This window comes from Carassius carassius, chromosome 1 (genome assembly GCF_963082965.1).
Source record: "Carassius carassius chromosome 1, fCarCar2.1, whole genome shotgun sequence".
Classification (NCBI taxonomy): Eukaryota; Metazoa; Chordata; class Actinopteri; order Cypriniformes; family Cyprinidae; genus Carassius; species Carassius carassius.
Window position 1 is genome coordinate 18,462,715 of NC_081755.1, and position 25,297 is coordinate 18,488,011.

Consider the following 25,297-nt stretch of genomic DNA (forward strand, 5'->3'; position numbering starts at 1 on the left):
ATAAATACTTTTTAATAAAAGAGAACAAAAAGGCCAACATGCCAAAAACAAAACCAAAACGAATCACAGGGACAAGCCGGAACACAAGCACGAGTAACACACGTAATCAATATAGACATTACAATATAGCCAGGCAGAGTGGTGGGTGAGACCAGAATATATGTTCGTGAACAAATGGGGAACAGCTGTGTGTGTCTAAGTGAGTGAGTGGATGCAACAGGTGTACCGAGTGAACCAGGTGTATAGTGTAATAGTGAATGAGTCCGGGAGATGGGGAATTGGCACCCCCTGGTGGTGAGAGGGAGGAACACCAGGTCCGGACTCATGACAACCTGGGGGTCTGAAGCTTGGCTCCACAGGGAAGGACTCATGTGAAGGGTGGGGGTAATGCAGGCTTTGTGCCAATGACACCTTCACCCTGCTCACATCCTTTTCAAGCCAAATAGAATGTTTCCTCTGTGGTTCTGAATGAGTGGTGGTTGGAAGTGGTATCTAGCCTTAGGTCATCTCCTCATTGAGCAGAATTTCCATCCAATTCCATTGAGTCCCTTGGACGTTGATAAAAGGTTCAAAATTTGACCGTCGGACTAAGGATTTTCTTGGACGTCTGTACAATGTGCAGAACATAACTTTTTTATACATATAATCAAGATAAACACAGTCAAATCCTTTGATTTCTGATTTAAATATCACACTAGCCTACTATTCTGAAACATTTAGGTGTTAAAATAATGTAATATATAAATGTTTAAAAACATAGGCCTAATTAAGGTACCCTAATGTGACCATATAAAATCTTACATGGATTTATTTATTTATTTGAGTGGTATTTTTCACTGGAGCATTGACATAAACAGCAGTTTACATCTGTATTAGATTTATAAATTAAATATAGTTAATTAAATAAAGTTAAATAGATTCAAATATATTAAAGTTCTATAATATTAAATAATACATATTTAACACATAGATTAAAAATTAAATGAAATGCAGTGTAATTAAACGTGCACTCACCACGAGGGCGTTAACGTGATGTTACATGAGTGACGTAAACGTGAAGGCAAATAAAAAAAAACGTAAACGTGATGGCACAAACAATCACGAAGACGGAAGAATAATTCTGTTTATTACAAAAGACTGAAGATGACTGATGCCATCCTTTAATTTAATTATTTCTGCATTGAGGACACTTTATAAACCTACAGAGATACCTGACCAACGAATGACTTTCACAACGGGAAGGAACTTAATGTTACTTGGAATTTCTAACAGTAACGTTCATCTGACTACTGGTGCTAAGCCAAATGTAAGCATAAATGTGCTTTTATTCATCGTTTTATCAATCTAATGTTAAATTTCACTTCAGATTTTATTTCAAATTATTTATTTGGATTAGAAAAATCATACATTTTCAAATTCCTCTTTTGGTAATTGTACATATCCATGTTGGTTTATTTGAGGTGGTTCAAGTTACAGTCTGAGGTAAAATTATGATGATCCTTTTTAACTTAGTTATTAAAATTGGTCACTAAAACAGGTAACCATAATTTTTCTTGATCAAATAAAGAAACGGTTTTGTAACTTATATATATTTTTCTACTTTTCAGGATGGGAACAGCAACTAAAGTTTTAATTTGATTTGTAATCTACACACTCCACTGATAAGTGTAACACTACTGACACCAAGTAGTTAGTTTTAGTATTCCAAATACAAATACATTCTGTCACTACATTAACAATAATGTAATATTTTCTAAACTTTATCTTTTGTGAAGTCAAGTCAAGTCACCTTTATTTATATAGCGCTTTAAACAAAAAGGATTGCGTCAAACCAACTGAACAACATTAATTAGGAAAACAGTGTGTCAATAATGCAAAATGACAGTTAAAGGCAGTTCATCATTGAATTCAGTGATGTCATCATCTCAGTTCAGTTTAAATAGTATCTGTGCAATCATTTGCAATCAAGTCAATGATATCGCTGTAAATGAAGTGACCCCGACTAAGCAAGCCAGAGGCGACAGCGGCAAGGAACCAAAACTACATCGGTGATAGAATGGAGAAAAAACCTTGGGGGAAACCAGGCTCAGTTGGAGGGCCAGTTCTCTTCTGACCAGACGAAACCAGCAGTTCAATTCCAGGCTGCAGCAAAGTCAGATTATGCAGAAGAATCATCTGTTTCCTGTGGTCTTGTCCCGGTGGTCATCTTAGACAAGGTCTTTACAGGGGATCTGTATCTGGGGCTCTAGTTGTCCTGGTCATCGCTGTCTTACAGGGCTGTAGAGGTCTTCTCTAGGTGCTGATCCACCATCTGGTCTGGATACGTACTGGATCCGGGTGACTGCAGTGACCCTCGGGTCTGGATACTGTAAAGATGAGCCAGAGACGTTCGGATCCATATGCAGAACTTTTATTAAGAATGGTCAGACAGGCAATAATCAGTAACGGCGTCAGGTATGTCAGGGATAACCAGAATCAATAGCAGAAACGAGAAGAATGTCGGGGCAGGCAGCAGAGATTCAGAGTCGGTAAAACAATCCAAAGGTCAAGTATGGAAGGAACAAACACAAGGAAAATGCTCGGGAATGTCAGGCTAAACAAGACTTCGCAATGTGGCTGTGTGTGAGTGCTGCTTATATGTGTGTTAATGAGGAGCCGGTGTGGCAAGGAGAGTAGCCGATGAATGAGGTGCAGGTGTGGCAAGGTGATAGTGATGCAATGACTCATGGGAGATGTAGTTTGGGTGTGGTGCAACAAGGAGATCAGGAGCCCTTCCTGGACCTGACATGGGAAACAGGAGCCCTTACTGGGAAACAGGGACCCGCCGTTGGCTTAACTCGGGAACAGGGGCCTGCCATGGGCTTACCTCGGGAACAGGGTTTAACTCAGGAACAGGGACCCGCCGTTGGCTTAACTCGGGAACAGGGGCCTGGCATGGGCTTACCTCGGGAACAGGGTTTAACTCAGGAACAGGGACCCGCCGTGGGCTTAACTCGGGAACTGGGGCCCACCATGAGCTTAACTCTGCTCAACTCGGGAATAGGGCTTCACTCGGGAACAGGGGCCCGCCGGGGGCTTAACTCAGGAACAGGGGCCCGCCGTGGGATTAACTCGCGAACAGGGGTCCACCAAGGCAGAGCAGGTGGCGTGGGAGCCCACCATAGCGGAGTAGGTGGAGCCGGAGCCCACCAGGGCGAAGCAGAGGAACACCACAGCTGAGCAGATGAGACAGAAGCCCACCTGGGCAGTGTAAAGGACCACCACTGCCGAGAAGACAGGACAGAAGCCCACCAGGGCGGAGCAGAGGACCACCACAGCTGAGTAGACGAAGCAGAAGCCCACCAGGGTGGAGCAAAGGACAACCACAGTGGAGTCAATGGAGCAGGAGAGCAAGTCTGGCCAGGTAGGACTGAAACAGAGAACATAAACAGGTTAATCGTGGCCTCCGTGGCCGTGGCCGTGATGAGGTGGTTAGGGAGTTCCCAAATGGCCTCCATATCAATGCCAGGGCAGACGGTGAGTTTGTGGATGGCCTCCATGGCCATGACAGGGTAAGACGAGAGTTCTGGAAACTCGGCTGAGACGTGACGAGGCTCTGGAAGTTCTGGTAGGGCAAGGCTCTGGTAGACCCATGGTGATTTGACTGGGTTCAGGAAGATCAACTGTGACTTGTTTTTGCTCATTAAGATAATTGGTGGCTTGACTTGGCTCATGAAGATCATTGGTGACTTGACTTGGCTCATGAATATCATTGGTGACTTGACTTGGCTCATGAAGATCAACTGTGACTTGACTTGGCTCATGAAGAACAACTGTGACTTGACTTGGCTCATGAAGATCAACTGTGACTTGACTTGGCTCATGAAGATCACCTGTGACTTTACTTGGCTCATGAAAATCAGCTGTGAATTGACTTGGCTCATGAAGATCAACTTTGACTTGACTTGGCTCATGAAGATCAACTGTAACTTGACTTGGCTCATGAAGATCAACTGTGACTTGACTTGGCTCATGAAGATCAACTGTGACTTGACTCTGCTCATGAAGATTGTAATAATTAAAACTCCATAATCATCGGGAAGAAGGAGGCGGGAACCGGCAGACAATCAAATGAAACTTTAATAATTCAAAATAAACACAAAACAGCGCACCAGCCCCTCACGGACGACTGATGCGCACAAAATAAAACCAAAACATAAAAAAAGCCCAGGCCTGGTCCTCTCTCGTCCTTCACTGTCGTCGCTCCAGTTTTATATCCTTCCATCTCCTCTGTGGGACTCAAGACCGGTGGTGGGTCGCAGGTGTCGCTGATTTCCCAATCACTCCATCGGCCTCGCTCATGTTCCCACATCCCTGTGGACTCTGGACGGTCACCGGTGACTTGACCTGACTCTGGACGGTCAACAGTGAACTGACTAGACTCTGGGAAATCAACGGGGACCTGACTTGACTCATGAAGTTTAACTGTTGTTTTACTTGACTTTTGGGTGTTAGTAGTGACTTGACCTGACTCTGGACGGTCGATGGGGACCTGACTTGACTCTGGACGGTCGACGGGGACCTGACCTGACTCTGGACGGTCGACGGGGACCTGACCAGACTCTGGATGGTCGACGGGGACCTGACCTGACTCTGGACGGTCGACGGTGAACTGACTAGACTCTGGGATATAAACGGGGACCTGACCAATGGTGTCCTGACTAGACTCTGGGAAATCAACGGGGACCTGATCAATGGTGACCTGTCTAGACTCTGGGAAATCAACAGGGACCTGATCAATGGTGACCTGTCTAGACTCTGGGAAATCAACGGGGACCTGACTTGACTCATGAAGTTTAACTTGACTTTTGGGTGTTAGTAGTGATTTGACCTGACTCTGAATGGTTGACGGGGACCTGACTTGACTCTGGACGGTCGACGGGGACCTGACCAGACTGTGGACGGTCGACAGTGAACTGACTAGACTCTGAGATATCAACGGGGACCTGATCAATGGTGACCTGACTAGACTCTGGGAAATCAAAGGGGACCTGATCAACGGTGACCTGTCTAGACTCTGGGAAATCAACAGGGACCTGACTTGAATCATGAAGTTTAACTGTTGTTTTACTTGACTTTTGGGTGTTAGTAGTGATTTGACCTGACTCTGAATGGTCGACGGGGACCTGACTTGACTCTGGGCGGTCGACGGGGACCTGACTTGACTCTGGACGGTTGACTGCAGCTGCCATCTTGTGCAGCAGGGCTGGGTTTGCGGCCATCTTGTAGAGAGACTTTTGGGCTTTAAAGTCCTCTGCCTCTCCCACAGTGAAAGGAGAACCACATAACAAGAGTGCAAAGTCCATTATGTCCCATAAGCTCCCATTAGATTCCACTCTACGTAACCATGATTTTACTGGTTCATTGAGTCCAAAACGGAATAAATCTTTAAACAAGACTTCATCGTCTAGAGGAACTAGATCGATAGATCGATCTCCTTGTCTTAGACTTAACAGATGGTCGACTGGATCTGTGGTTAGGCTGGATTGGTGAAAGGCTGACATTGAAACCGTAACTGATACCTCGGTGACGAGGGGATACCGGGCTGCTGGATCCTGGTACGGCGAAGTCTTCTATAATGATGAACAGAGACGTTCGGATCCATATGCAGAACTTTTATTAAGAATGGTCAGACAGGCAATAATCAGTAACGGCGTCAGGTATGTCAGGGTTAACCAGAATCGAGAAAACAACTTTTGTTATGTCGAGATAACGAGAAAATTAAGTCGTTATATCAAGAAAACAACTTTTGTTATGTCGAGATAACGAGAAAATTAATTTGTTATAACGAGAAAACAAGAAGGAAAAAAAAATATAATGCATGGCCGCTTAGAACTTCTGTAGTAATGTGTAGACCCAACTAAACTAAATTGTTGTTAATTGTTATAAACTGTATAATGAGTGAAATTTATTTTATTTTCATGGTTTTTGTGTGAACACAGTGTTTCTGTAAGTTTATTTACAAGTACAAAAAAAAATTACATTCATATAAAAATGAGATTTAATTTAATTCAGCCTAAAAGTGTTTATTTTGTCCAGAAACAGTATAAATGATGTCTAAATGACACCTCTTATATGATGTTGAAAATACGTCCAGAAATTACCACATCTCAACTCAATTTTAACCTTTTAGAAAAACGTCCTGTTGATGTTGATATTGGACGTTCTAAAAGACATCGAAAAAATACGTCATAAAAACTTACATTCTGGCTCTTCAAGGGAAGTCATTTTAACGTCCGACAAAGATGTTGAAAAGACGTCGTTTGGACGTACTTTAGCTCAGTGGAACAGCTTGAAGCTCATCATGATTCTACCTGAATGCTCAAAAGGATGCTTCTTGAAGTAATCCACTTTCTGCAAAGACTCAACAGTGAATGAGCAACATCTACAGTATATGCATCTTAAAAGAGAAAGAATCTGAAGAAATGCCGCTCAGCACCACCTTTATAGGGGGATTTCCCTCCCCTCTTTTGTGTACCATTGGCCTTTGCGATGGCAAATAAGGCTTCAGTATTTAACCCTTGTGCGTTGTTCAAATTCACCACCCTTTCGTAATGTTCGGGATGAAAACATCCACATAATTAAACTACTGTAAAAATGTATCAGATAATTTTTTTTTTTCATTTTTTTTGCATAAATCTATTAATCAACCTCAGTCCTGATCAAAACTACCAAATGTTTAAAAAAAAAAATGTTTAAAAGTGGCACTGATTTGTGGGGGGGGGTGACTTATTTTCAATATAAAAGTAATTGTGGCTGGATATTTATTTATTTATTTTTTTACTTTTTATCACAGTCTTGGGCATTTCAAAGATTAGTATCAACAATGGCTTTGATGCATTTTTAGTTTTTCTGCAGCATTAGATTTAAATTTTTTCTCCTTCATTTATTGTTCGTGGCTGTTTTTTCCCCATTGACTTCCATTATAATGGCAATTTTTGATTCCAATGCCATGTTACCATAAAATCATGCATTCTTGATGGTTGGTGGTTTTCCCTGTTGAAAAGAGGTAAAATTTGTTATTTTTTACAGTTGGTCACTAGGTGGGACCATTAACCCTTTAGATAGCCCTGTGAAAAAAAGCTTAGTTTCTGGTTTGTATATGGAGTCATATGGAGTATAACAGCAAATTATAGTGTTTGTGTGTGTGAGAGATTCTTGATTGTTTGTGTTTTTCCCCGTTGGGAAGAGGTAAAATTTGTTATTTTACAGTTGATCACTAGGTGGGACCATTAACCCTTTAGATAGGCCTGTGCAAAAAAAGCTTAGTTTCTGACTTGTATATGGAGCTTTATGGAGTATAACTTGGGCACGCATCCAGGCCAGGGTCTCAGAACCACGTGAGAGTAGGCTGGCCCATACACAAAGCACTCTTCACTTACCGAAAATGCTTGGAGGTCCCCGACCCTCTTGATGGAAGTGAGCGCCACCAGGAGCGCTATCTTGAGAGACAGAAACTTTAGCTCGACTGAGTCAATCAGCTCAAAGGGACCCCTCTAAAGTCCAGCCAGAACAATATAGAGGTCCCAGGAGGGTATCAGGGGTGTCCGAGCAGGATTTAACCTTCTGGCACCCCTCAGGAACCTAACAATCATGTCATGCCTCCCCAGGGATTGGCCGTCCACTGAATCGTGATGGGCTACAATGGCAGCCACATACACTTTCAAGGTGGAGGGTGACATCCTACACTCCAACCTTTCTTGCAGGAAAGAAAGCACCACTCTCTAGGGATCTTCTCGGTTAGAAGAACACCAATTCGTGAACAGACTCCACTTCAAAGCATAAGCCTACCTCGTAGAAGGGGCTCTAGTCTGAGTGATAGTTTCTACCACCGCCGGTGGCAGATAACTTAGGTCTGCCACATCCCATCCACACGTGGAAGTTACAAAGATCTGGACATGGGTGCCCTATGGTGTCCAGCCCCTGAGAGAGGAGGTTCCTCCTCAGGGGCATGCACAAGGGAGGGGCTGTCACGAGGAGCATGAGTTCCGAAAACCAGGTCCGGGTGGGCCAGTAAGGCGCAACAAACAGGACTCATTCCTCGTCCTCCCTGACCTTGCACAGTGTCTGTGCGAGCAGGCTCACAGGAAACGCTGTGTGCCAGTGCAACCATGCCCAGGGGGCCCTGGGACAGGGAATAGTACAGCTGGCAGTGGGAGGACTCGTGGGAAGCACACAGGTCTACCTGTGCTTCCCCGGTTTGTGGCGAGGGAGGATCGAGACATGAAATTATGCATCCTTTAGGTTGATGCTGCAAACCAATCCTGGGTTTGGACGCATTTGATAATACGTTTCTGCATCAACATCTTGAACGAGAGCTTGTGCAGGGCCCAGCTCGCAAAGACTTGCAGAACCAGGATAGGTCAAAGGCACTGTTGGGAACGTTACTTTAAAAAAGTAATTAGTTATAGTTACTCACTACTTGTTCCAAAAAGTAACTGAGTTAGTAATTGAATTACTCCATAATAAAAGTAACTCGTTACCAGTGAAAGTAAGTAACTATTTGCATTACTGTTAAAAAAAAGTTGCTATATGTCAAAAAATGAGTAGAATTCCTCTACTCATTTCAACATGTCAGTTGAAATGAGCAGAACAGACAGGTGTTCGTACATAACTTTCTATATTTATTGCACGTCAACCAGATCCTGCACTTCAAGTATTATCTTTGTAAGAAAAGTGTTTTTGGCCACTAGCTTTGTAGATGCGTGTGTCACACATTACATGTACACATTACATGCACGTTCTTGCCTTTGACCACAATGAATTTGAAGTAGTGCTTATATCTCCACCTTGAGAATCCCAACTTTTCATCGGATTGCTCCTGACTCGCCATCTCTGCTGCGAATATCTGTTTAGCTGTTGCGTGTGTAAAAAAAAAAAAAACTGTTGCATTGTGGGTGTGTGTGTGTGTGTGTGTGTGTGGTGCCGCTGGCGCGTGTCCTGGCATGTGTGTAAAAACACTGGCTCTGATTGGCTACCACGAAACACATGACTCTGCCTTAGCCAAACATAATCGCTTATCTCGTTATTAACCCACACTAACTCTGTGAGCCAGGGGTGTGTTCGGATTACATAGTTTATTAAATCAATGCATAGTAACGCACCACCAGAGATGTATAAAGTACTAGAGACCCAGACTTGAGTAAAAGTACAAGTGCTCTATCAAAAAAATGACTTGAGTAGAAGTTGAAGTCCTCTTTAAGCACCACACTTAAGTAGAAGTACTAAAGTATTCAACATTTTTTGTACTTAAGTATTGCAAGTAGTCTATTTGAAAATTTACTACTCAAGTACTGAAAGTAAAAGTACAAGTATTGTGTTATGTAGTTATTAAAGAAAGTAGTCAAAAGTTTGAACATATTGTTTTTACTATTTCATCTGCAGCGATATCGTTGACTTGATTGCACATAAATGCACAGACACTATTTAATTGAACAGAGATGACATAAATGAATTCAATAATGAACTGCCTTTAACTATCATTTTTTCATTATTGACACTGTTTTCCTAATGAATGTTGTTCAGTTGCTTTGATGCAATGTATTTTGTTTAAAGCGCTATATAAATAAAGGTGACTTTGACTTTGATTAACCTAAAGGACAATCACAATTCCTTTGACTGTAACTTTTTGTAAACAAAAAACAGATTAAAGGGTTAGTTCGCCCAATTTGCAAAATTATGTCATTAATAACTTACCCTCATGTTGTTTCAAACCAGTAAGACCTCCGTTTATTTTTGGAACACAGTTTAAGATATTTTAGATTTAGTCCGAGAGCTCTCAGTCCCTCCATTGAAGCTGTGTGTACGGTCTACTGTCCATGTCCAGAAAGGTAAGAAAAACATCATCAAAGTAGTCCATGTGACATCAGATGGTCAGTTAGAATTTTTTGAAGCATCGAAAATACATTTTGGTCCAAAAATAGCAAAAACTACGACTTTATTCAGCATTGTCTTCTCTTCCGTGTCTGTTGTGAGAGAGTTCAAAAACAAAGCAGTTTGTTATATCCGGTTCGCGAACGAATCATTCAATGTAATCGGATCTTTTTGAACCAGTTCACCAAATCGAACTGAATCGTTTTAAACAGTTCGCGTCTCCAATACGCATTAATCCACAAATGACTTAAGCTGTTAACTTTTTTAATGTGGCTGACACTCCCTCTGAGTTAAAACAAACCAATATCCCAGAGTAATTCATTTACTCAAACAGTACACTGACTGAACTGATGTGAAGAGAGAACTGAAGATGAACACAGAGCCAAGCCAGATAACGAACAACAGACTGACTCGTTCACGAGTCAAGAACACTGATCTATATATATAACTTACTGTATATTATAGATCAGTGGTCAAGAACCGTTTCTGTCAGACGTGTCCGATTCGAGGACCGAGGAGCTGATGATACTGCGCATGTGTGATTCAGCATGAAAGCAAACCAACACACAGAGCGTCTGAACCGAACTGATTCTTTTGGTGATTGATTCTGAACTGATTCTGTGCTAATTGTATGAGCCCAGGTAATAGTGATGGGATTTATGGCTCTTTGAGGGGATCCGGATCTTCGCGATCCATTCCTTTCAAAGAGCTGTTCAAAAGAACGGCTCTTTTGGCTCTTTTTAAATATTTAGTCAGTTTTAAGAAGCCAGCTTGGAGGCATCTCAGTTTATCCTGGAAATAATCACTGGGAGGAATGAAGAGGTGAGATTTGTAGTCAAATAATTAAAACTCAGATATCACACACCAATATCTGAGTTTGAATTATTCTGAAATATTGATTATTACCTCGCTTGTCATGTGTGGACTACAACCCGAATTCCGGAAAAGTTGGGACGTTTTTTAAATTTTAATAAAATGAAAACTAAAAGACTTTCAAATCACATGAGCCAATATTTTATTCACAATAGAACATAGATAACATAGCAAATGTTTAAACTGAGAAAGTTTACAATTTTATCCACAAAATGAGCTCATTTCAATTTTGATTTCTGCTACAGGTCTCAAAATAGTTGGGACGGGGCATGTTTACCATGGTGTAGCATCTCCTTTTCTTTTCAAAACAGTTTGAAGACGTCTGGGCATTGAGGCTATGAGTTGCTGGAGTTTTGCTGTTGGAATTTGGTCCCATTCTTGCCTTATATAGATTTCCAGCTGCTGAAGAGTTCGTGGTCGTCTTTGACGTATTTTTCGTTTAATGATGCGCCAAATGTTCTCTATAAGTGAAAGATCTGGACTGCAGGCAGGCCAGGTTAGCACCCGGATTCTTCTACGACGAAGCCATGCTGTTGTTATAGCTGCAGTATGTGGTTTTGCATTGTCCTGCTGAAATAAACAAGGCCTTCCCTGAAATAGACGTTGTTTGGAGGGAAGCATACGTTGCTCTAAAACCTTTATATACCTTTCAGAATTCACAGAGCCTTCCAAAACATGCAAGCTGCCCATACCGTATGCACTTATGCACCCCCATACCATCAGAGATGCTGGCTTTTGAACTGAACGCTGATAACATGCTGGAAGGTCTCCCTCCTCTTTAGCCCGGAGGACACGGCGTCCATGATTTCCAACAAGAATGTCAAATTTGGACTCGTCTGACCATAAAACACTATTCCACTTTGAAATAGTCCATTTTAAATGAGCCTTGGCCCACAGGACACGACGGCGCTTCTGGACCATGTTCACATATGGCTTCCTTTTTGCATGATAGAGCTTTAGTTGGCATCTGCTGATGGCACGGCGGATTGTGTTTACCGACAGTGGTTTCTGAAAGTATTCCTGGGCCCATTTAGTAATGTCATTGACACAATCATGCCGATGAGTGATGCAGTGTCGTCTGAGAGCCCGAAGACCACGGGCATCCAATAAAGGTCTCCGGCCTTGTCCCTTACGCACAGAGATTTCTCCAGTTTCTCTGAATCGTTTGATGATGTTATGCACTGTAGATGATGAGATTTGCAAAGCCTTTGCAATTTGACGTTGAGGAACATTGTTTTTAAAGTTTTCCACAATTTTTTTACGCAGTCTTTCACAGATTGGAGAGCCTCTGCCCATCTTTACTTCTGAGAGACTCTGCTTCTCTAAGACAAAGCTTTTATAGCTAATCATGTTACAGACCTGATATCAATTAACTTAATTAATCACTAGATGTTCTCCCAGCTGAATCTTTTCAAAACTGCTTTTTAGCCATTTGTTGCCCCCGTGCCAACTTTTTTGAGACCTGTAGCAGGCATTAAATTTTAAATGAGCTAATTAAGTGGATAAAAGTGTAAAATTTCTCAGTTTAAACATTTGCTACGTTATCTATGTTCTATTGTGAACTCTACCAGGTAAACCGAAGGCTTGCAGTCAACGCCAATGACGCCATTAACCTCGAGCGCAAAAGAACCGTTGAACTGTTTTCTTCAACTGGTTTATTGAATCGAACTGTCAGAAAGAACTACTGGTGATTCGAAAACCGATGCAACCGGTTCTTGACTCGTGAACGAGTCATTATCTGGCTCGGCTCGGTGTTCATTTCTCTCTTCACAGCAGTTCAGTCAGCACGCGCAGTCTTCTTAATCGCTTGATTCGCTCAATGATGTGCCAGCTTCATCAAACCTGCCATCTACAGTTCTGTTTGTAATGGAATGATTCGTAACATTTTTATAATTGTAACGAGTAACGATGTAGCACATAAAAAAATATCGGAGTAAAAGTATTAAACTCATCGAAAATATGTACTGAAGTAAAAGTGGAAGTAGGAGAAAAAAATAATACTCTAGTAAAGTACAGATACCGCCTTTTAGTACTTAAGTACAGTAGTGAAGTAGTTCTACTTCGTTACTATACATCTCTGCGCACCACATTTAACCTGTTAGCCAGCACCCCCCATTATTGGACTCACAGCTGAAAGTGCTCTACCAAACTTATAATTGTAACAGTTTCCTACTTCAGTGTGTTACAAACATAATTTTTGGTCTTTGGAAAGAAGACCCTTTGGGCTTTACTTTTTATCAACCAGATTTGATAATGCTCAAAAATATTAAAAGTTATAGACACTGAAGTGCCTTGAAAAATTTTTTACCACACTTACAGTAAATATTTGTTTTATTTGATATAAAAATACATTAAATTAGTCCTGGAGCAATCTAGAAAAGTAATGGGTTGAAAGCCACATGTCTTACGAGTTTCTATTTCAAATCTGAATAAGATATCATGAAAAATGAGACTCCTGCAAATATTTTTATGAGACTATGTCTAGACCCCCCACCCCCCAAATATACAAAAATATATTTCCCAATAGTATTGAAGGCTTCTACAAACTATTTAGTCAGTAAACATACCACTGCATAGTTTTTTTCAGTTATAAAACACTAGAAATAAACTTACACATCATATAAGTGATTTATTTGAGCACTAGAAAAATACAATAAGAATAATTGGAGTAAGAAAAATAAGAATAATAAGAAAAATAAAAGAGATTTAACTTTGTTTGCCAATTACAGAAAATCATGAGATTGCTAGAAATGCAGCATTTACAATGAATTATGATGCAAATAAGTGCTGATGTGCTGATGGCCACTTATACAGATGGTAATAACACAAAGTGAATAAACCACTCTCTCTATTCATATAGACGCGTTCACTTTGATAGCCGTGATCATGCAGTAATAGCGAGCTGATTTGGGCTGATTTGCACTCAAACAGATGGTAATCATGCAGATACATTCACATTCAACATAAAACACACTCTCACCTATATAAAAACTGTTAAAAAATAAAACAAACAAAGAAAAAGGTGATCGCTATAAGTTCCGCCTCCATCAGCTGACAGGTGCGTCAGAGCGCGTCACGAGGGAGCGCCAAAATTCAAATAAACTATCTTTCGCCTATCTTTCATTCATTCTTTGTTCCGGTGGATCGCCTCATTCTGTTTGTGACACTGTAAACTGCAAAACCATGCCGTTTTTTACTACCAAGACGCAGTTTCCGACCGTGAGTTATTCCATAATGGATGCAAACAGTTGCTGAAGAACTGAAACGTAAACAAAGGAATTATGATCCATATTACAACGTTATTGCTTCGTTGGACTAAACGTGCTTCATGAGATGTCGTTCAGTGGACCCTTACCTTTCTAACTAAACCGGGATTTACAGCTGTGGATGTGTTTATGACTCGTTATTACGACGGATCTGGTATGTACAGCGTTTTCACTGTTCATGTTTGTATGTGTACTGCTTACACAAATGTAGCAAATACAGTCTTTATAAACTTTCCATTGAAAAAAGCGATCTGTCGTCGATGCTTGAGGCTTAGATCTTTATAATGATAGATTGTCAAGATTAAATTTGTCCCGTTTCATTTAATCTATTCGTAAACACTGACACGTGCAAGTTGAAAGGTGTTCAGGATGAGGGCGTCTTTGTGCTGGCTAACAGGTTAACGTCCAGTAATGTTAACGGCGTTGTAACGATGGGAAAAGTAATTAATTAGATTGCCCCCTTACTGAAAAGATAACGTCGTTACCTAACGCCGTTCTTTTAAATGGCGTTATTCCAAACACTCTTTTCTTGGGTATGATAAAGTAAGGGTTGTAAAACCCGCTCCTCATCTTGGCTGGAGGGACCGACTTGATTGCATCCTTCGCCAGCAGGACCGCAATTTTCTCTCGCAAGACAGAGGCGTCCCGGATTGCCGTAAAGTCTTGAGAATGCGATTGAACTTGGGAAGTCGCCGGGCGAACTGATTCATGTAACCGAGTCGAACCATCCGAATGAGCCAGCGTGACGGATTGGGCAGCACAAACATCGCGTTCTGAGACATCACAACAAAATTCCCCGTGTTCCTGGAGGAACTGGCCAGGGACACGTGGAGAGGCATTGCATCTCTGAACTGTGACCTCTTGGCCACTGGTGAAAGGGGATGTCGTGGGTGGGAATAAGGAGGTAGTGCATTGATCATTGTCAACCCATGAACCTTGCTCGGAACTCGGAGGGACTGAACTTTTTTATTGAAATGATGTGTACCGCTGGCCATTGGACCAGCAGCGGAAAAAAAAAAGAATTCTCCACTCAATGTGCCAGCCTAGAAGAACTCTCAGCACGGGGCGGAGCTGGTGTGGAGTATGCAGGAGAGCGCCCACAGCGACGGGCAGGCTGAGGCAAGGCCCACGGCGGAACGGTGGCAGCCAGAGGATCACATCGGGGCAAGATGCGCTGTATGACCTCAGTCTGCTGTAGTACTGTCGGCTAGCCTTGGAGATGGGAGCGTCAAAAAAGTACACTTTGTTAACACACTTTGTCTCTCATCTCGACCAGGCTGAACCCGAGATGGCACTACTGGAACACCAGAGTGGACATCGCCTTCCCGAGGGACTGCATCGTGACTTCCGTCGCCTGTAAGGGTGAGGTCTGTCACCGTGCATAGCTCCTGCATCAATCTCGGGTTGGTTCTAAGCTCATTTGTTAAAGCCTTGGATTGGTGAATTTGCTGGATAGCCATGGCATGCAGGGCAGAGGCAGCTTTGCCCGCAGCACTGTAAGCCTTGGCAGCGAGAGCGACCGACAGCTTACAGGCCTTGGATGGGAGAGAAGGACTATTTCTCCCAGTGGCGGAGTTTTGCGGGTGCACCGCAATCGCGCTCTCCTGCTGGGGAATGTCGACGGAAGACAACGCTCGTGGTCGTTGTCAGAGGACAGGAAACGACCACATCCAGAAAGACACAGACAAAACGGCATCTTTAAAAAGACACGAATCGTCCGTGATTTGCTCTTTTAGGAAATCTGCTCTTTTAGTTGAAGCACCCAGGGGAATCGCTGAAAGGGACAGTGCTGTTCGCAGCGAACAGCTTCCCGACACACAGCAGATGAATGGCTTTGTGGAGTATAACAGCTTTTCATACAACCGCTCGGCTCCGAAGCAAAAATCAGAATGAGCGGATGCACTTGTTGCCTTCTGTTGCACGTAGGCATGGGGAGTGGCTCAGGTATGTTAAATCCACTAGCCAATTTTCATTGGCGTTTTCTCTTAAACTCAGAGATGATTGGCCTTCCAAGTGAGACCCCATATGTCATTTGACATAACTCGTAGTGTCCGACAGATAGGGAACAAAGGTTCTATTTATGTTAAGAAAGGTTTCCTGGTTAACCAAAAACAAACCTTAAATAACTATATGGAAACATTAGAATACCATTCTACATTAACATAACATTTACCATTCATACATCTAACATTTTATTTCCGACCAAAAATCTTTAGTTTGGTAACCTGTATAACCAAAATGTTTTATGGGTCAACACAAAGACTGCTGCTGTGGTTAAACCAAGTAATACAAAAGTTAAACAACTGGTGGTTTCGCAATACCAATACAAGTCATATTTAAATATATATATATATATATAACTTTAAAAATGGTACAGTAACCAACCACCTACAATTTTTACTGACCCCTTGAGATGGACTGATCCTTTTATAATAACTCTGATATTAATAACTTTGCAGTTTCAGTTAAATGGCCTGTTCTGGTGGTTCGAAGACTTTTGTGGAATTCAAACAATTGCAGTAAAAAAAGATATGCTTTGGACGCCAGACATTCTTATCAAAGAAAGGTAAAAAATTACTTCTGTATTATTATTATTATTATTATTATTATTATTATTATTATTATCATCATTATTCATTAGTACTGAGAGGATGGAAAATGATTAGTAAAAGAACGGGGAGTAGTATAAGGAAATAAAAGCCAGATTGGCTTTGTTTATGCTGTACATATATCTGATAAATCATATATCTTTAAACCTGTTGGGTGTCAAGGCTCTATTCTACAGAATGTTAAAAAGTAACACTAAAGCAGTGTTGCAGTCATTAGATAATTATGTGCTTAATCAAGTGACAAAACATTGGTGATGAACAATGATGTTAAAATGTAGGATCAGTAAAGGAAGAGAAACAAGAAGAACAGAATAAAGTCTTGTCACTTTTATTAACCAATGTTGCATTTTTTGTTTGTTTAGCATCAAGACAGAGTTTGGAACAAAGCAGTCTCCATATGTGCAGTTAAACTTTTGGGGAATGTCAGTTTCAGTTGATATTTTAGCACTGACCACTGCTTGTAAGATGGACCTGTACAGATTTCCCTTTGACACCCAAATCTGCAACATAACACTTCACTCTGCAGTGTATACAAGTAAATCTATAATCCAGGACAAACAAACATAAAAAAAGTTTAATAAAAAAACTGTTTTTTTTTTTAATTTATAATGATTTGGATTATTTATATTTTTTAGAGGAGGAGCTTACCATTAATCCATTCTCTAATAATAAAAGCCTTTCCCAAGAGTCAAAGGAGTTATTTCAGGCCCAGGGAGAGTGGGAACTCCTCAGTATAGATATTTCTGATTATACATCCAACTTTCTATGGAATTCACAGGATCTGCTGATATATCAGGTACAGACCATAGGGTATGGTTTGTAAGCTAATATTAAATGTACAAGTATACAAGTTGCTATTCTTTTACCACAGAGTATGTGCAAAGTTTGTGACAGAATGAATAGATTAAAATTTTATTTAAACCTTTAAAAGGCGAGGGCATAAAAATGCCATAACAAATGTGCCTTACAGAGACAAGTCAAGAGCCCAACTAAAGAACTGATCACCACTGATTACATAAAACACTGATAATCATAGTGATGACAATAATTCTCAGTAAGACCTTCTGTAGATGTATGACAATGATAAAGTTTATGGTTTATGATAAGTGAAGATGCTAATGCTGTTTGTGGAGTTGTTTAATCAACAGTTTAAGATTGAGTTTATATTGTTTCAGTGTTTCAGCGATTCAATGTAAAATAAGTTATTTAATTAAAGTTGAAAAAAATATTGATTGATCCATAACAATCAATTTTTTCAGCATTAAAATAAAATTATTTTAGGGTGAAAACCTGGTGTAAAATCAATGTCAAGTTTTAACATCGATTCAGTGTTGTTTCAGTGATGGTCTGCTCTCTGGTTTGAGGCTAAGTGAAAGGTATATATGAGTAGACTTGGTAACTCTGTTAAAATTGAGGGGTCAAGGGTCCATTCATATTACATTTATACATCCACTTGACAAAGTGAAACACACTTCAAAATGATAGCAGGGACTCTTGTGAGGGGAAGTGCTTAAAGTGCCCCATTATGCCATTTTAAGGTTGCTAGTTTTGTTTTATGAATCTTCTAAAACAGGTTTACATGCATGCAAGGTCAAAAAAACATGTTCGTTTTTGCAAAAAAAATATTTAATTTTACCTAATTTCTAAATTATTCATAAATGACTTGTGCGAAGACATTCAAAGAGTCTCTTTGGACCCCTCCTTTACATGAGCCATCACTGCTGTGATTGGTCCGGTGCCGCAGTCCTTTGTGGTTGGACCAGAGCCATAGAGAGATCGGAGAAGGATGTTTTTCCATGTCAAGTGTTAACAAGTTAACAAGTTTGTGGTAATTATAAGATGTGATAAAACAAATTTACTCTCACAGCGAAGGAAACAGTGTCTTCTAGACACGATGTTAACCACATGGACATTTTACTGTTTGTGGGCGGGCAAGTTGGCCACATAGAACTTGGGCAGACCTTATGCAAATGTGTTACTTCGTGACATAGAGCCGTAACAGAACAAGGTTTTAATTCTAAAATTCTAGATAAATATTTATCCGTTTTGGCGCATATTTTGCACACACTGTGGTTATGAAATGGATAGTTTGGCTCTGAATGTATTATAATTGATTGTTTTTTAATAAATTCCATTCATATGATTTATTTTAACACTCTACACACAAACCTCTTTACAATGTCTCACTCTCAATAGTTAGGTTTCATCGCTGTTTTGTTTAGACTTTTCTTTTTGTACATGGCAGATCACCATCAAGAGGAGACCTCTACTGTATGTCATGAACATTATCCTACCAGTATTTGTATTCCTTGTGCTGGATGTGATGTCCTTCTTCATAGATGCAAGTGGAACAGAAAAGCTGAGCTTTAAAGTGACTTTACTGCTGTCTGTTTCTGTGTTGCTGCTGATTCTTAATGACACGCTGCCCTCTACATCTGACAAACTCCCACTGATTGGTGAGTCTAGCATGACTTGATAAATGAGGCTTAGTTGCTTAAAAAATTGAGGCATAGTTGCTCCAAATTTTGGCAATCATGCATTAAATCTAGAGTACAGAGAATATATTCATTTAAAAAGAGAGAGATTTATATAGCTAATGAGAGAGAATTTATATTAGCTGAAGGACTTAGATTAATGAATAACAATAAGTTGAAAGAAATATGCATGTGAAAACTGTTGACTTTTTTACGTGCTTAAGTAACACTGTGTTGCTTAGTTCAACCTGTTGTCATACATATGCTACAAAATAATAATTTAAATAAATAATTATTTAAAACAGACACATATGAGAAAAATGTACCAATTTCTCAACGTTTTTCAAATTTTAAACTGAGCATTTTATCTTCCCCACTTCTGAATACAGTCATGTCCTTTAGCTTGAAATAACAGAATTGTAAATAATAATAATAAATAAATCCGAACAGGTCTGCAAAACACTCCCCACAACTTCCGTTGTCCACAGTGATGCCTCAAACTGAAGCCATTGGTCAGTTTTGCTTTGTATGGCTGGTCAGAATGCTCAAACAAACAGGCCCTTGTTTCAACTACTACTAGAATACTACTTTTACAAATGTGTTTACAACTATATAGAAAACCAGAATTATGTATTATGAATTATGTATCTCAACACAATACAATCATATTAACTTTACATGATTATCTCTGTCCAGTTTTAATGCTTTAGGTTAGCAGGCCATCATTGAATCAACACTGAAACTTGACATTGATTTTTCATCAGGTTTGCACCATGAAATAATGTTATTTTGGTGAAGAAATAAATCAAACAAGATATAAAAGTTATATCTTTGACATTTGACGTGAAATATCTTTGATATTTGACATAAAACCAAACTTTTTTAATTTTAATTAAATCACATTAAATCAACATTGAAACAATTAACAAAGCAATATTTCTTTATGTACAGCAGGACCCTATACCAATAAATCATGTCCATGTGATATCCTTTCCTTTCCATTTTGACTTCTTTCAATCAGAGACCATGTTGAGCTGAAGGTTTTGAAACATAAAGTAACTTTTTCCAAAACTGTTAATTAAACAACTCCACGAACAGCTTTAACATGTTCACTTATCATAAACCAGTTTGTCATAATTTGCTGTTTTCAAAGGGATTTACTGCAGTGCGATTTTCAGTCTCATTGGCATCAGCATTCTGGAGACCATCCTTGTGAATCTTTTGAAGGCTAAAGGAGCAGAGAAGAGATCAGTGGAAACAACAGCTGCTATTACTGGACAAGATAGTAAGTGTCTGATTACAAGGAACATTTTCCTGTATCATACAAAATATAGTGTTCATCCAGAGCAACGTTTTGTAATTTCTCTCATAGATGTAGAAGACCTGCAGAGCCCTCCAGACTCAGTTAGAGATCAGGATGGGATGCAGAGATCACTGTGTTGGACCAGAGTGGCAAGAATCATAGATGTGACTTTCTTGGTTCTTTACATAATAACCGTTATTGTGTTTCTGTCTGTTCTCAAGAGGACTTGGTTTCCATAGTGATGTCTTATACATGAGATGGCACACAATGAAAACATTATTTATTATTAATAAAAAACTATTATTTAGACATTATAATCACTGCAAAAAAAAAACTAAAATTATATTTGTAACAGTAGCAATAGCAGTAGTTTTACCACTTATTTTACAGATTTTCTTGTATTTCTGAAATATTGAAAATATTAATAAAACTGTGTGGTTAGGGTTAGGGTTAGAATTAGGGTTTGGCTTAGGGTTAATTGCATGTAATTTAGCATAATTTAATTATATTATAATAGTAAGTACATGTAAAAAATTTGTTGAAATAAATTGTTACAAAAATAGCATGGTCTACTGTTCTGACATGTCCTAAATATATTTAAACAGTTAACATGGTCAGATACTCTGTGCATTTATATACATATATATAAATAAATATATGCATGTTTATATACAGGCCCGGCGCCAGAGGTGGGGCCTGGCCCCCCCACGGAAATCCCTGTACCTCCACTTCAGACAAAGGTAGACGGTTAGATTTGAGCTTATCGTGAATAATATTCTTATTCATACAACTGCCTGCTGTTGCTTCTGATTGATTTTAGATGGAAAAGCTGTCCATAACCCCTGGTATAGGATCTGTTTTCTTCGTAATAATAGCATAACGAAATAGATTTGGCAAACAATCCAGTGTATCTGCCTTTCTGATTTGGAAAGTTTCAAATGATTTTACAATGCATTTTCACAAAGGTGAGCAATGTAGCCAATCACAGACATGTTTGTTGATTTATAAAAATGCAATGGCCAATCAGAGGTGTTTAGGTTGGAATCCACGCACTCAGCACTCCAGTCACCATTTTTTGCCCAGTACTGAATTCTAAAATGCTCCTAAAAATAAAAAAGCGTCATTGTGAGGTTTTTTTTTTTTTTTTTTGGAACTTTGTGAAATCATGATGAATGAGAAACAGTTTTTAATAAATTTAAAGGTAGCACTCTTTGCATGCTGTGAAAAATTGTTTGGCTTTAGTAGCTCTTCACCATATAGAACGTTACTGGCTCAGGGTACTGACCCACCAAAGACTGTCCAATTAGAGCCAAAATGAAGATTTTGCACTTGTTTTATAAGACTAATTAATTTATTGTCACCACTCAACATACTGTTTGTTTGTGGCTGATGTTTTAAATATGACTAGTAGTTTTTCCCCAATGTGGTATTAGTACTTAATACCAGAAGTGGGTAATCCAGGGGTCAGAAAGTAAAAGTCCTGGCATATGTTTATTCTACCTATGAACTCAGCCAGCTGATTTCACCAGAGGAGGAACCAAAGCTGCATTTCCACCGCTGGAACATTACCCAGGAACTAGGGACTTTGTGCTGGTACTCGGTGTGTTTCCACTACAGGAACCAGGATCTAAATAAAGTTTTGGGTTGAAAAATTCCCCTCAGAAAGTCCCTGCTCGCGAGGTCCAAAAGGTCCAAATGTTTCGGGGGCAGGACTTTGGTGCTATGTGCTGATTGGTTGAGTTCACACAGTATTGTGATTTCAACCCTAACTTATTTTGATAATTTTCTAAATATAACTGTTAATGTGTCAAGAAATTTAGTTTTTAAAGTATTTCAGGCAAGAATGTAGTTGTTTAAAACTCAAATCTGTGGTTTATTTATAAAGACAGCACCTATTTAAAAATGTGTTTCGCCGATTTGGAGACGTGAGCTCCACGCGATCAACGGGAGCTCAGAGCTCATGTATCCGCCGAGAGCAGCCTCACCTCGGCTAGACCTTCTAATATGTGCCACTGGCTCTGATGTATCTTTAGTGGTTAAACATAAAATATAATTTGCTTTGGGTAAAAGCAAAGCACTTTTTTTTTTAATCTGACATGTAATCTTTGGTCTGTATTCAATTTATCTATATGTTAAAATATAAATAAAAAGAGGCAATTTATATAATATTTCCTTTCATTGTAATGGCTGTATATATATACACATTTCCCTGAATGAAGTACATTTCTGAAGCTGTTATTATGTTTAAATGAAAAGAAAAGGAGGCAGTGGTATTTGATATCCTATTTTTTATTGTAAATAAACAGTGAGGAAAATTGCAGTAGCCAAGGTGAGCTGACTGATGTTACCGGATTTGCGTCATTTGCACCAATCCTGGGTTTTAGGTACCACGTAAGTGGCTTGGCTTTTAGCGGCATTCATTGCCATAGTAACTTACACTCTACGGCTAACCTGCCTGCAGGTTATGTTCTGGGTTAGAGATCTCAAACTGAAGTTGGACCAATCAGATGTAAGAGAAGTGACACATGTCTGACACAAATTCTCTCCTCCAGTTTATCTTGCTCCAAATTAAAGGTCACTAATGCTAATAAAAAAATAGAAGAAGTCTGGCTTTATGATTAGATAGAAGTCATTTCATGATTTATATAATTATTGTGATTCATATGATTAATGTATGCAATATTTCAAACTTTTAACCCACTGGGGAAAATCAACCCATAGGAACTGTTTAAAAGCATTTCATTGGAAAAAACAACAACAACCCTGCATCCAACATGAGCTGCAGAAGTCATATTCGACTGATCATGGGTCAAAAGTAAAGAGATAACTGACAAGATGTTGTAGGATTTGCTCCTTAACAGATCCCAAGTTTACTGATAAATATATTTTATCGGAAGATGTGCTCCCTTTACACAATGTGCGCGTGATCACAAAATTGAAAGTGAAATGAGACTGTGAGCACTCATTCAAAAGGAATTTAAATACCCCACATATTGATAGTGGTGCACTGATGCATGAAAATTCTATACAATATTAGAATGTTTGCAGGAGCAGACACAAAAATCACAGGAGCAGATGGTGTCGTGTCTTAGGGCTGATGATGAATTTCTTCAGTCAAATTAATAAGGCTCGGGAGACGGAGTTCCAGGTGTCAGAATATAGACTTTATTACTCAAAGCAACAAAGCCGAGATGCCGTGCACTGCATCTGAATCTTCTGTCTGCCCCCGCACTCGTTTTATACCCTTATCTCTATACCTTATTTGGTAGTTCCGGTTTTTAATTGGCATTGCCTGCCAAGTTTGCCACCCCTTATCGCTTAATGTTGGAATTCGGCCAAATCAACAATTAAACAATCTCTCCCTATTGGTTGTCCATGGTCACGTGAGACATCCCTCCAAGTCTGTTTACCACGGATGTCAACACTTGGAAATCACCCAAAGTTCTCAGGGTTATTTTAGTACACAGGTGCATTTCAGAGGTCAGTTTAGTTCACAGATACAACTTAGTGGAATATTACCATAGAATAACACATTTGTATTGAGTAATACCAAAGAATAACACAATATATTCCCCCCTCTGAGACTTTACCAAGTCTCACCACTAAGCCCTTTGCCTAGAGTGCAACTCCACAATTCCACCTCTCTTTCTGTCCATCTATGAACCAATAATGGTCCTTCATTTCCTCTTAACCAATGGTTTCTTGATGTTGTTGCACTCCAGAGGAAGTCAGATCCAAACATCTCTCCCCACAATTGACTAGAGAAGAGTAAAATAATCTACTTCCCTACCTATACATTCTTGGGGCTCAAATGAATCAAAACAAATCAACAATGTGTATTAAAGCATGTGCATGAGATGTCTTAGCCTTGCCCATGGTTGTCATGGTTATGTAGAATATATGAATGATTCAAATAATCAAAATTAGTAAAAACAAAAGTGATACATTAAATTGTACACTGGTTCATCCCACGCTGCCAGAGGAACTCCAAGCATTTCCGGTAGCCTGGAGTGCTCTCTGGTGATGCCATCCTTCGTTGCCAGAGGAGCTCTCAGGCAACTTTCATTGCCATTCAGCGCTATCCATACTTGCCAACCTTGAGACCTCAAAATTAGGGAGATAATTGGGGGGGGGGGGGGGGGCTCATATATATAATCACACACACAAACAAAAGTAAAGAAGAATATAATTCATTTATTTGTACATAATTTATACATACATATTATAGCCATCTTTGTCTCGGCATAAATAACACCATCGGGTCTACCTTTGGAAAGATGGCCCAAAAAACTGGGCTGTGACCGGTGCTGCATTGCCGCAGCCTTGTGCTTTTCTGACCCTATGTGTGTAATTAAATCCGTTCGGCCACCGTGTTCAATGGAGAAGTCTGATATACAAAATTTGCAGGCAGCATATCCCTTACCCTTCGAGCTGTCCTGGATGAACGTGAATTCTTTTTTCCATTCAGTTAGGAATTTGCAGGCATATTTTCTCTTTTTATTCGCCATGTCTCTTCTTTCTTCCTTTTCCACTTCTTCTTCTGCTTCTTTTCCCATTCTGAATTTTCCGCGCTTGACTTCGAGGTGTAACCTCTATTATTGTTCGGTCTGAAACGGCGCCCAGTGACGGATGGTGTAGCAATATTGTTGTCCGGGTGGGAATCGGGAGAAATTCAGGAGAAAGGTCGGCCCGGGAGATTTTCGGGAGGGGCTTTGAAATTCGGGAGTCTCACGGAAAAATCGGGAGGGTTGGCATGTATGGCGCTATCTGGTGTTGGAGTGGTAGTGGGTTTTTAAACCTCCAGTTGAATCTACTCATGTTGCTAAGCACTGAGGTGCCCGTCTATTCATTCTTCTTTTC

At 39.9% G+C, this 25,297-nt stretch overlaps 2 protein-coding genes across 2 annotated transcripts in view; one reads left to right on the forward strand and one right to left on the reverse strand.

Moving 5' to 3' along the window:
* The window catches only part of LOC132140936 (5-hydroxytryptamine receptor 3A-like), a 64,911-nt gene extending 43,946 nt beyond the window's left edge, over positions 1-20,965 (forward strand). Inside the window, exons 4-9 of the mRNA XM_059550025.1 lie at positions 16,511-16,617; positions 17,023-17,195; positions 17,296-17,456; positions 18,906-19,116; positions 20,288-20,419; positions 20,507-20,965. Coding sequence (XP_059406008.1) covers positions 16,511-16,617; positions 17,023-17,195; positions 17,296-17,456; positions 18,906-19,116; positions 20,288-20,419; positions 20,507-20,676 — 954 coding nt within the window. The 3' untranslated portion in view covers positions 20,677-20,965. The remainder of the gene's footprint in view (positions 1-16,510; positions 16,618-17,022; positions 17,196-17,295; positions 17,457-18,905; positions 19,117-20,287; positions 20,420-20,506) is intronic.
* Positions 1-25,297, reverse strand: part of LOC132140798 (NACHT, LRR and PYD domains-containing protein 3-like) — a 263,118-nt gene that overhangs the window by 190,577 nt on the left and 47,244 nt on the right. The window lies entirely within an intron of this gene.